The 13,818-nt window shown below is 29.1% G+C and overlaps 1 protein-coding gene across 6 annotated transcripts in view; it reads left to right on the top strand.

The window, feature by feature from the left end:
- Positions 1-13,491, top strand: part of LOC115888737 (antichymotrypsin-2-like) — a 59,896-nt gene extending 46,405 nt beyond the window's left edge. Inside the window, exons 9-10 of one of the 6 annotated variants that reach the window (XM_030908560.1) lie at positions 9,734-9,902; positions 13,262-13,466. In XM_030908560.1, coding sequence (XP_030764420.1) covers positions 9,734-9,900 — 167 coding nt within the window. In that variant the 3' untranslated portion in view covers positions 9,901-9,902; positions 13,262-13,466. Of the gene's footprint in view, positions 1-1,808; positions 2,015-7,792; positions 8,071-9,437; positions 9,643-9,733; positions 9,903-13,261 lie in introns of those variants that run through there. The other 5 variants (XM_030908561.1, XM_030908566.1, XM_030908571.1 and 2 more) reach the window with 5 other exon arrangements.
- The last annotated feature ends 327 nt before the right edge of the window (positions 13,492-13,818 follow it).

The raw sequence follows: 13,818 nt of genomic DNA on the forward strand, positions 1-13,818 counted from the left end.
GTTTTGATTTCAGAACAGCTCTTGTATTTTTAATAATTTTTTTAAGAAGGGCTGAAAAAAATATATTTTTGATTTACTTCTTAATATCTCTGAAACTATCAAAATGTATTTATTCATATTTTAGAGTTATGTAAAGTGATCGGAAAGGAAGCCAAAAATGCAGTAATATACAGTGTGTTCAATTTAAAAAATATCATCCAGGTCCACTCACACTTTTTTGAGCCACCCTATAGAAGTTAAAATATTTGCCTGAAATACATTCTGGTACATACTTCAGGTTTGCACAAAATACTCAAGTTGTTTATTCTAGGAGCTACAGATGCCCGACACACTATTGCCGGACCCTGTATAAGCCATTAAAATAATAAAAAATAATGCCAATAAATTTATCTATACACTGATACCATAATCATAAATATCGAATTAATCGCAAAATAAAAAGTTAAGAAATATCAAACTTAGTCAAATTTTTAGGGTGGCGTAATTTTAACAACTATTCTCAGAGATCTTATTACAAGATAATGATATGCATATACAGGGTGTCCCACTTAAGATGGATACAAGCCAATATCTTGATTGTTTGTTGAGCGATCTTTTTCATTTTTGGCAGGAGGTTGTATGGCTATAAGACGTACATTTTGCCCCGGGTAAGAAATGCGATACCTCATAGACGTACGTTTTAATGGGGTTTGATATTTTTCGAGTCAAGGGTAAACTACCTTTAGGACAGTATTTATTTCAAATCTGATAAATTATATTGAATCCTCCTTACCTAAGATGGTTTAGTTCTAATTTTGATAAATATTGATACAGGGTGAGTCATTAAAATAAGACATTTTTATTTTTATTATTATTTTTATAAGTACTTACGACGCCACTGATTTATTATCAATAATTAATTAAAATTATCAATAACCAATTATAACCAATTATCAATTAATAACCGTTTTTTATGGTGGTTTGGTCGAAGATGTTGACTTTTTAGTTCGTTATAGTTTTATAAATCTTTGTTTAGACCATATTTTTCAAAATTAATAGTGATTGTTTTAAATATCTAACTATTTGGATTTTTTAAACTATTCCTCAATAAAACGAATAAAAATCATATTTCAGATTCCACTGAAAACTGGGTTTTTCAATTATTTTGTAACTCATTTTATTCATTTGTATTAGCAAACTTAAAAACCAATTTTTTAAAGTAAACAAAATAAATTGAAAATATTTAGTTTTTTTTCTATCGTATCTTAATTATTATGGAATCTATCTGAAAACTTAAATCGATTATTAATTGATAATTGATTATAATTGGTTATTGATAATAAACTTGTTGTTTAACCAGTGGCGTCGTAAGTACTTAAAAAAATAATAAAAATAAAAATGTCTTATTTAAGTGACGCACCCTGTATCAATATTTATCAAAATTAGAACTTAAGTCTCTTAGGTAAGGAGGATTCAATATAATTTATCAGATTTGAAATAAATACTTTCCTAAGGGTAGTTTACTCTTGACTCGAAAAATATCAAACCCCATTAAAACGTACATCTATGAGGTATCGCATTTCTTACGCTAGGCAAAATGTACGTCTTATAGCCATACAGTCTCTTGCCAAAAATGAAAAAGATCGCTCAACAAACAACCAAGATATTGGCTGGTATCCATCTTAAGTGGGACATCCTGTATATAATAAAGCACAGATCCCAATTTTTCAATTCTTTAGAAACTGTAATACATTATCAACCAGGACCATGTAGACAATAGTAACTTAACTGTTAGTTACATGAAATCAGAATTTCTGTTTATGTTTCAGTTACCATACAACTAACATCTGCTATACAGAAACCAATTCCCAAACCTTTTAGAGCTGATCATCCTTATCTTTATTTCATTAAGTATGATGACATTGTATTGTTTATTGGAAAAAATTATAATATCTAACAATATTTTCTGTGAATTACTCAGTTATTGTTAATGGTGAGTAAAATACATATTCTTTGCCTAATATACATACGTAACAATATTGAATTTAATAATGTAATTAATCTGTTTTAATAAATATTCAAGCAATAAAATATTTTTTTAATTATTTCGAGCTACTTTTTTATTTATTCGAACCACTTAAAGCACTTGAAAGAAAATAAAATAGGAAGAAAGAAGATAAAAATAGAAGATAAAAATAGAAAATCGGACCTATATTAATATAAAAATAAATCATATTTATATGCGTAGAATCTCTCCAGGAGAGATGGCACATGTTTTTAAAACACCTTGTAGAAAAATGTATTGGGTAATTATAATTTATAGTGTGCAATTTATCACTTCTTTATTTTGTAAAAACTTGATTTGAATTATTATAGCATATATAACTATATGAATGAATATAGATTTCAGTAAAAACTTGCATATGTATTGTAATGAATAATGAACGTGAACTAATTTATAATAACAAAAATATTAACGTGGGATGCATGATAACTTTATTTAATGTAGGGGAAAGTGGCCTTTACCGTACCCGTACCTAAATGGTACCCCTTCAATATCTGGTTAATAATTGTAAAGATGTTCAGTAATCAAGGATGGCATGATTTAAATCGCGATTTAAATCAAGTGATTTTTGTATTTTAATCATGTGATTTAAGTCAAAAAAATTAACTTATTTAATTATTATATATTAAATCGAAAAATAAATGTAAAAGTTATAAAAATGATATGTCCTATAAAACTATAAAACATATTTCTATAACAGATATACTATACCATCTATCTATTCATCAAATAAAATGTTACACTTGGAATTGTCACGTTTAAATACTTTTAATAAATCAAAAAATAATTGTAAATGTTGTAGAACTGTATAAAAAATGATTTGTATAACACCTATATCTACTTCATATTATTTATCAATCAAAATGGACCGATTTTTGAAGTAATTTCGTGTGAATCCATGATCCATGAGACCTCTATACGGCATCAGGGATTTTGAAATTTATGTACAGGGGGGTCAAATTCGACGCTTTTAAATGGAAACACCCTTTTCTGTAGGGGATAGACAAAAACTAATATTGATGTCTGTAGCTCATTTTTTGTTAAAAACATGATGGTGAAAACCGCATATCGATATCTGTTACCGTTTCGGAGTTACGGGGTGTTGTTCAAAAATATGCATTTTTAACAAATCGCCAACCAATCCATAGCAAACTTTTTTGCTGTGGAAAATTTTGTATTTTTATGAAAATATTTCCGAAGCACCTTTTTACGTAGAATTTAATGGTTTAAGTATAATTAATTTAAAATTAATAATTTAAGAATTATCAACAGAAAATTTGATTTTTTACATGGGACACCCTGTATATTTTTAATTTATTGAGAATAAGTTAAAATTACCTTTCCAAAAATATACACTTGATATTTTGCTCGATTCCTCTTCGAGATATAGAGTATATAAAAATTCGCCCGCTTTAAATAAGTAGGCTTTGAATGGCACCAGCTGTAATGCAAAAAAATTCTAGCTGTGAGCATCAATTAAAACGAAAATAATATTTGCTATGAGAGATGCAGAATTTTATAACAATTTAAAATATATTTAACCAACATCAACACATTCAAACTATATCTGATAACAATAACAATAAATAGCAAACCAAGACATGAGATTTTGCTACAGGTGTTCGACATATCAACCGTCTTCTGTTATGGACAGACGGGGCCGTTTTTGAACATTTCTCGCGGAATTCATTAACTCAGTGGGGGTGAAAGATACCCTCTCATAACTGCTAAGTATTTCTAATTCTTGTCTAGATTATATGGAAGAATAAGGAACTTTTATTGTCCCGCAGATATGTATATAGGATTAGATCCATGGGCACTAAGTCAGGCGGCCTCGACGGCCAATAGCTGGGATCTTGGTTAGCTCTTCAATTATTCTTGGAATTGGCTGCAAAAATTTGCTGATAACTTCAGCGTTCTGAGGCGATGCGTCGTCTTGCTGGAAAAATATGTTTTCGAGTTCCATTAAGGGAATATCATCAATAAGGGGTCCAAAGCCTACTAGTTAAAAGTAAAAAAACCTGCCTTTTAAAAGGCAAACTTTTAAAAATTCTGTATTTCGAAGAGGATTATAACAAAATATCAAGTGTGCTATATTTTTGGAAAGGTAATTTTAATTTTTTTTCCAAATAAAAAATCAATTTTTCTGTTGAGAACTCTTAAATTATTATTTTAAAAAAAATTATACTTAAACCATTTAATTCTACGTAAAAAGGTGCTTTGGAAATGTTTTCATAGAAATAGAAAATTTTCCATAGCAAAAAAGTTACAGCGATTCGTTAAAAATGCACATTTTTGAAAAACACCCCGTAACTCCGAAACGGTAACAGATATCGATATGCGGTTTTCACCATCATGTTTTTGATGAAAATTGAGCTCCAGACACCGATATTAGTTTTCGATTATCTCCTATAGAAAAGGGTTTTTCCATTTAAAAGCGTCGAATTTGACCCACCCTGTACAAGTGATAAAAATCCGCTGTTCGAATTCATTTCATTCGCAAACTCTAGTGCAGAAGTGGGTTCTTCTGATGTTAGATTATATCTTCATTCCCGAGAATCTATTATTAAAAATTGTTTAAAAATAGTGGTAATATTACCATTTGTAAAGCTTAATTTTTGTTACATTTCGTACCATTTGCAACGCTATTGAATTGATATTTCTGTTTTAATAATGAATACTAATAAAACCAAACGTTCTCCAACCCAGTTTGGGTACATATTATCAAAGTAAAACCTCTGAAGAGGGGTAAGGGGACAAATAGGTTGACAATTGTGTGGGTATGCTTTTATTGTAAATAGCATAAGTTTAATTAAATTAAAATAAAAATAAAATTTCTACATATACAAATTAAAATAATCATAATTCTTAACTTACTCCTAACTAACATAACTAAATACATAAAATTTATCCTACAAAATACATTTGACTAATGTGTAAGTAAATTTATTTGAATTGTGCATTGAAGTATGATATAATTATTTTCTTATTTTGTTTTTTTTTGTGTCATTTAAACTAATTACAGTGGATTATACGGCTCCCCTCACCTGGAAAGTTTTTGAATTTTTTGTCGTTTTTTCGTTTTGTAGTACTTAAATTACTGCCGTTTACGATTTTAATTTTGTTGTTTTCATTTTCAAATTGAGCTTGCCATAATGTTATCTGTGAATGAACCAATTCAAGGACAAAATCTGAAATAGAAGACTATTTTCAGTTATTTTATCCAAAAAAAAATAGTTCCATGACATTGAATAATTTTTTTATAGGTCCTCAAAATTGCTTTAATTTGAAATAAATTTAAAGCGCCAATTGATGACGTATGAAAAATACGCCCAATCACATTGCAGAACCGTGCTCGTGCGCCAGCCAACAACTGGCAACATTGCGATTTGATTTGACCAGCACCACCTCAACTCGAGGCCAATCAACATGATATGGGCAAGGCAAATATGGCGGCGAAGGCAGCGCATTATTAAATTGTTTACCTTTAACCTGAAAAGCCGATAGTGGTTTCTCGTTCCGATTGCATACCAGAAATAATTAATTATCTCTAGTTTGTTGTGCTTCTGCAACACGTTTGTTTATTTCTTAGTGTTCAGTGCATGGTGTGATCAGAAAATTGTGATAAAATAACAGTAATAAAAATCCAAACCAGATTGATTCCACATAGGGAACTTCAAACTTTTGTGCTTGTCGTACTCCTCTATTATTAATTATTTTAAGGTAAGAACTAGAAGTATTTATGAAGATATTACACCTAAATGAGTAAAATGCCTTCACCGCCAGTCTGCATAGTACTTTATAATAGTTACTTACAATAATCAAAAGATAGGTATTAACATTTTATTGTAGCATACCTTTTACATGCTCTGTTCCAAATTGTCACGAGAATTATAGAGGGGGTCCCAAGGTTTCTGCTTTTATATTCCCCAAAAATGACGAGCTTCGTAAAAAATAGTTGACAACTATTAAAAAAGATAATTTCACTCCTACTAGTTGTTCTCGGGTAAGAAGTGCATTAAATATGCCTCAAAAAGGCCAAAGGCCAAAGCCTCTGTTACCCTAGTGAGGATGTAGTTATGGCTACTGCTTACACTTACCTCACTATAAGTAAAATATTGGAAGAATAATCAAGCTTTTACATCAAAAAGATCACAGAAAGATATTGACAACATTCACATTTGAAAATATAAATGGCCTGCCTTGATGTAAGTCTTTTTTTAAGTCACAATTGCCCCTCACATACGTCAGAATTTATTATTAAATCCATCTTGTTCAGAATATCCAATATTTTATTGAAGAACTATGCAAAAAAAGTCGTTATAAAAAGGTTATAAAAAGGTATTTATCTAGTTTTTTTCTATATAAAATCTTGAAACACATATTATATTTTTTAGTTATCCTCACCTATTATAGTTTAAATTTATTCCCATTTGTGTAATGCTGCTAAACATAGGAAAAGTATTCCATATTTTTTAACCCAAGCCAGTGTAGTTTATAATTCCAAGAGCATTTACCAAGGCTTTTACTAAGACAAGTAACTTCCTATACTGTCCATAATAGTATATATTTATCAAACGTGCAGTAAATTCTAAACTATGGTAGGTAAGTGTTTGCAATTGAATATTTAGTTTATATTGCTATTTTCTGTCATATATTTCTGGTTATTTCTTTTTCCGATGATTTTGAACACCCTATATATGCTACCTCAAGTTTGAATATTTACACACTAGTAAACTACCTACCTATTTTCTGAGAAAACAGACCTTTTTATAAAAAGTAACTAACTGATGTTTTCATAAAAGTAATAATACAAAAAATTCCATACTTATATGGAGAGCTTTAGACTCCCTGTATATTAAAAAATTAGTGAAATATTACGTAATCTAACCCGACATTTGTGTGAAAAATGTCTATTCGGAAATAAAACAGGTTTTAAAATACGCGCCAAATAAAGCACTTCTATCTCCGCCATATTGGAAAAGGTTGAATAGCCTTGTGTGGAGGTGGTGGTGGGTCAGCATGGTGGCCCGGCCGTGTTGCCGCTTTTCAACATGCCAGGTGTGACGTATTAAAAATAAAGTGCGGATTTTTATTCTGGGCTTTTTTGTTTTTATTTATTTTCTTAAGAACGACTTCAAATTTTTCGAAAGTGAGATAGCAGAAAATTCTAGAATTAATTGCTTTATTCAATTATGCTAATTCCAAAATATAGTGAAAGAGCCCATTATTGTGATAGAACTAACTTTTTAGCCTTTTTAAAAAAATTTTAACCTTTTAATTTGTTTTGTGATTGTATTTTATAATTTTGATCTCTATGTGACTATTGGAATTTCTATTATTCTGATTGTAATTATTTTAGCTTTCTGGGCCTGAAGATGGGAATTGTTAAGTCCCGAAACATGTCGCCCCCTGCTTTTTTTGAAGCAATTAAATTTAAATAAACATCTTATAGATTGTGAGTTATTTGTCCCCTTATCCCTCTTCAGAGGTTTTATAAGAGACTAATAAAACCAACCACCCAGTCCAAAAAAGTTCGTATTTTTTTAACTTTTGCGCAAAGCGGTACGTTTTAGGCTACATTTCTCTGCTTGGACCGAATGTTCATGTTTTAAGAATTTATAATTAAAATTGCAAAATAATTAAGCATGAATTTCAAGTATATTACTAAAGATAATATATTTGATGGGTAATTATTATCTAAAGTATATTAATAAATTTAAATGATTATTTTTATTTATGTTTCAGTTTATTTTAAAAGGATGTCGCTACAACTCAGACCAAAATCGATAATTTTTAAGGCAAACCGTCCCTACATTTACTTTATTAAATTGGGAAATACAGTTTTGTTTGTTGGAAGAAAATCTGAATAAAATTTAGAAGAGATTATACTGAACCATAGTGGAAAATTTGGGCAAATAAAATAATCTCTGATGAAACAGTGATGAAATCTATTGTTAATAATATTAGGATTCTTACTTGTACAAAACAATGAACAATTTATAAAATAAATAAATAAATACTTCAAAACAAAACAATGCAAGAATAATACCTACCCCTATACAGGATGTTTCAAAACAAATGCGAAAAACTTTAGGGGATGATTCCTTGTTCAAAATAAAGGGTAGTTTGCTTTATAAACGTTGGGTCAAAAGTCAACCATTAGGGAGATATCGCGGTACAAAGATGGCCGAAAAATAATGTTTTTATTTTTTATCTTGAAAACGAAAAGAGATAGACTAATGAAATTTTATGGAAGCATTACTGTTATGAAAACACACTTTCAGGTAATTTTTTACTTTTTTAAAATGAGTGGAAGGGGTTGAAATAAACTACTCCTATCATTCTTGTTAACGAAATTGAAAGAAAAATCTTATCAAACACATGCAAATGCTTTAATTTGGGTAGTTTAGTTTGTTTAGAAACTTTTTTACCTCTTGTGTTTTTTTGATAAAACTCACCGATTGGAAATTAAAAAATAAAATGTAAAGCATTACATGTCAGGACAAAAAACATTTTTAGATTAAGAATCTAGTGATAATAACGATAATAATAATCATCTAGATAATAACGTATTGCAGTAGAGTAATGTCAAATAAAATAATATTAGGAACATCCTAAAAAGTAACAGCGGCCGACTAGATTTTTTCCTAAAAAAATTACAGCAGCCCACTAGATTCTTTATCAGAAAATGTTTTTTGTCCTGACATGTAATGCTTTACATTTTATTTTTTAATTTCCAATCGGTGAGTTTTATCAAAAAAACACAAGAGGTAAAAAAGTTTCTAAACAAACTAAACTATCCAAATTAAAGCATTTGCATGTGTTTGATAAGATTTTTCTTTCAATTTCGTTAACAAGAATGATAGGGGTAGTTTATTTCAACCCCTTCCACTCATTTTAAAAAAGTAAAAAAATTATCTGAAAGTGTGTTTTCATAACAGTAATGCTTCCATAAAATTTCATTAGTCTATCTCTTTTCGTTTTCAAGATAAAAAATAAGAACATTATTTTTCCGCCATCTTTGTACCGCGATATCTCCCTAATGGTTGACTTTTGACCCAACGTTTATGAAGCTAACTACCCTTTATTTTGAACAAGGAATCACCCCCTGAAGTTTTTCGCATTCGTTTTGAAACACCCTGTATAACTAAATTAATTACTAAAATACCTTTTTTTACTACACACAAGGTTTTACTGGATACGTTTTGACTGAACAGCTAAGACTGACAGGTAAAACATTATGTGTGTGGGGGGCTTTAAGATCTGAGTGTTATATTAAAATGGATAGATGCCATAAGAACAAAACAGTGTCTAATATTTGTTTTAACACTATGTAAGGCTATGTATTCTTGGTGTTGGTATTTAATGACAGAGTTGGATTTTGTTTTAGGCAGCCAAGATCGAACATATCGTACTTTTTCTGCAATTTTTAATGCCAATCACCCTTACCTATACATAATCAGACATGGAAATATAATACAGTTTATAGGAAAAATCAGTGCATTTTAAAATACCGTACATTTTTATTACAATACAAGACTTGTTATAATTTACCATCAGTATTTGATGTAGCTTAAATAAAATGCTTCTTTTTATTAAATGCTTTTTTTCTAAAACTTTTTTCTCTTTATTTATGTAACTGGTAAAAAATACAACGAAATAAATAAAAGAAACTATTTGTTTTAGCTAAAATACACCAACCATGCAATTTTCTCCCTCCAAATGGCGTTTTTTATGCCAGCCATGGATTTTTGTACTATATTCAGTACAATAGAAAAATCACTTTGATGGTTGGGCGACTACAAACTTTTGACGATGTATATGACAAGTTTTTAAATAGTCTTATACAATAAAAGTACGTAAATTAACAGAATATGCATCGTGTAATATTAATAGACTTACTTATTTTCATAACCACTTTTGTGATATAATCCTAGATCATATATACTTACGTGGATAAGTAAATGACCATGGAAACTGTCCCAAACATATCAACGACTTGCCTTTATCTTCTTTTTCTGTTGCACACGCGATGCTTCTACTCTATCTATCCTTGTCGAGGACCTATCGCCCACGCGCCAAATTTTAACATTAATTTTAAAAATTTTATTTGTAAAATGCATATATTTGAACAATAATTGAATGTTACTGTCACAAAAATTAAATTATATTAAAAATAAATTATCCACTCCGTACGAATATCAATATTCTTAGGAAATATAACCAGAAAGTATGCATGTGGTTTAATATACATAAAAGTACAACCAAGGGTACAACTCAATACTTTACTTGCCTTTGAAAAGATAATTCGGAGACATTTATATTGTAATTTCCACACACCAAACACTTTCTTGTCATTTTTACGAATATTTACCCAAAAATTAAAACCCAACGAAAAAATAGAAATATAATTGCACAAACTTAAAATTAACTTCTCACTGAACATACTTGCATCCTTGGCTATATAAAAGCGGTCGATAAAAGAGTAATTAATACAATGTTTAAAATAAAAAACGCAAAAAACAAGCGTCGTTGCACAATGAAAATAAGATAATGACCAAAGAATATACCTAGCTAGAAAAAGAATGGACTCTGCCATACTGAATAATGGTCCTACAGAAGTGGCGCCATCTATTGAGTAGGGCTTGTTTTAAATGGGTCGAAGCGCGGGCTTTTTAAATGAGCTTATTTATTGAATTTTACTCTAAAATAATTAAATTTGATTATTAAATCCTATTTTTTTACGCAAATTCAACAATACTAATAACAAGTATCGTTGTGATGTGTAAAAAATAAGATTTAACAGTATAATTTATACGATTATTAAATAAAATTAAAGCCAAACATGTGAAATATTATTTATTATTTAAAGTTTTTATTTATAAGTCAAATATTTAAACATCGTTTATTATAATAAAACAAGACCGACGTAATACGCCCAAAGTTTTGTAAATGGAGTAAATATAATAAATAGGTACTTAAATGAAAGCAAGAATAAAAGACTTACATTATATTTTTAGGGCCACAAACAAAAGGAATTGTCTAATTAAAACACATATAACAAATTATAGTTTGAAAAACATTTTGATAATCATTTATTTGATAATATTATGATTGTTGCTATGACAACGACAATATTTTTTGAGAATTTGACAATAATATGACAATGGCCGTTGGAAACTATGGAAACTACAAAAAAATTCTGATTTAACGCCATCTGGCAATAACTAGTAGCAACTTCTTAACCTAAAAATTAATTGCACTACCACCTAGTGGCTAGGGCTGGAACTATTTTATTTGAGATTTCCGTGGAAACGGTGGAACCGCTTTTGCTATTTCACTTTCCCGCCCCTGATCATGACCAAAGAATATACCTAGCTAGAAAATCATGACATATATTATGACAATATGATGACAATGAAAAGTTGGTTTCCGTAACAATGTATAATTTGTACTTTCTAAACCGGATAAAATTGTAATTATTTTGGAAATACGTGCCACTTTTAATACGCATGCGTAAAGTCAGGTCCTCGAGAAAGACAAACCTATTGAACGTTTCATAAGTGCAATTAAGAAGTTTTGAAAATGGCATGTCGTGATGTTGGGGACATATTTTTTAATGCTAAACTTATGGCGTTGATTTATCCACGTAAGTATATATGATCTAGGGATATAATATATTTTTTTCCGTAGCACCTGTTAAAATTGCCTTATATCTATCAAAAATAGTAGATAAAGTAGTAATTTAACCGGAAGGGTAGATTAAATATAATACTTTAAGAGCTAGGATAGGTTAAAAACTTTATTTCTTCTCGCACCTTTTTTAATTGCTTCCATTTTTGAAAATTTTTGTATTCCTTTTCATAAGTTATTCGGGATTTAAATGGAAGTAGTTTGGATATGGAGTTTGTTGCCTCAGCCTGAATATCTGTTGGTAATTTACTTATTTCGTTTTGAGCCATTTCTGGGTCCAATTCAATCAGCAATCGACACGAAAGAGAATTAAAAAATATTGACTCAAAACTGACAACTAAAGAGACAGCTTTATTTATTTGTCAAATTACATAGAAACCAACGCCAACCCAGCACAATATTTTTCTACTCGTAATAAATTCCTTGAAATAATAATTTCTGAATATTTTTTAAAACGTAACTCCCTATGGAAAAAAATATTGTTTTATACACGACGATAAAATTGCATTATCGTAAACTTGCAAACAAGACGATAAAATACCATTTTATCGTCTTGTATAAAAAATAACTATTATTTACTTTGCTCAAAATGTGTAATCTCTAAACTAATATAATTAATAGCAATTGCAATAATCAAAAATGAAAATTCACATTTAATATCATTTATAATATAAATTATTGTAGAATAACATAATAATAAAAAATTGAAATACTATGGGTACTGCAAGAAAGTGTACCTAAAGAAATTTATCATTTATCTGATAATAAGCACTGAATATAACAACAATGTACAGTGTGTCCCATTTTCGTGTGTTTTATGGGGTTTCTCGTTTATGAGTTGAGATACAAAGATGCGGTTTTCACATTACTATGCGACTCTTTTATGAAACTAAAGATGCTACACGCAGATTCCTCCTGGCCTTTTTTTTCCTGGAATAAAGGACGAAATTGAAAATGTGGCATTCATAAACGAGGAACACTGCAAAACGCACGAAAATGGAACACCCTGTAGATGATTTAATTGGAGAAAAGTTGTGCCTTTTTCTTAATCCTAACAAACTCATATTTAGAAATATATAAAAAACACTTCTTACTTTCTTTTTTTGCAAGGCATAACTTTTCTATAATTTAATGATCTGTGTGTCTCTTCTTCTTTTCGAGATCCCTGTAGTGTGCAATTTTATTTAACGCACCCTGTATATAGAATGATAGCTATCTAATATTACAATATGGCGACTAGACAATGAAAAATTCTATTCTATTTAACATCATAACACCAAGGTAAGTTAATACTAACATTCTAAATTCTAATATATCTGTATATCACAGACTAACTTATATATTCTGTGATAATATCTAAATTAATTTCTTGGTAGTTGAAGTAGTGTAGATTTTTAAGCAATTTCCTATTCTTTGTAGATTAGATCAATTTTATATTAACATTAAGTAAAATATAACAGCATGGTTGATATTTTTATTTTTTCATAATTAATTTGTTTTTATTTTTGTTCTATTTGACAGTTTTGACAGCCGAATCATTACCCCCGCCTGCAGATTACAAATTCGAAGCCGATCATCCGTATTTGTACTACGTCCAAGTAGGAAATGTAGTAGCTTTTGTAGGTAAAATACAAAATGGATGTTAAATTTAAACAAGTAATACTACTTAGGTATTATTAATTCGCTTAAAATTTTTAATTTGCTTTAAAACTAACATAAAATTTTGATTTTTAATATGTATAATTTATTTTTTATATAAAGTTATACAAAAGCTAATAATAAACCTAATTTTATTAAAAATTTTGTTTTGTTTTATTGCAAAAAAATAGAAATCTTTAAAAATTTAAATGTGTTAGATTATTGGCCTGGCCCAATCATTCAAAACATTGACAAAAACAAAATTTATACTATGATAGTATTTCGAGAGAGGATATAATTAAAAATAATTAAAACAATGTCAGAAGTTTATGAATAATTTATGAAGTTTATTTATTCTCGTAAATATTTGTTAAACGGGTTGAAAAATTGTTAAAACATTTGTTCATTATTTTGTGCTGTTGATGAATACTATAGTAAAG

The sequence above is a fragment of the Sitophilus oryzae genome, unplaced genomic scaffold (assembly GCF_002938485.1).
Source record: "Sitophilus oryzae breed Bouriz unplaced genomic scaffold, Soryzae_2.0 scaffold_808_pilon_pilon, whole genome shotgun sequence".
NCBI classification, from domain to species: Eukaryota; Metazoa; Arthropoda; class Insecta; order Coleoptera; family Curculionidae; genus Sitophilus; species Sitophilus oryzae.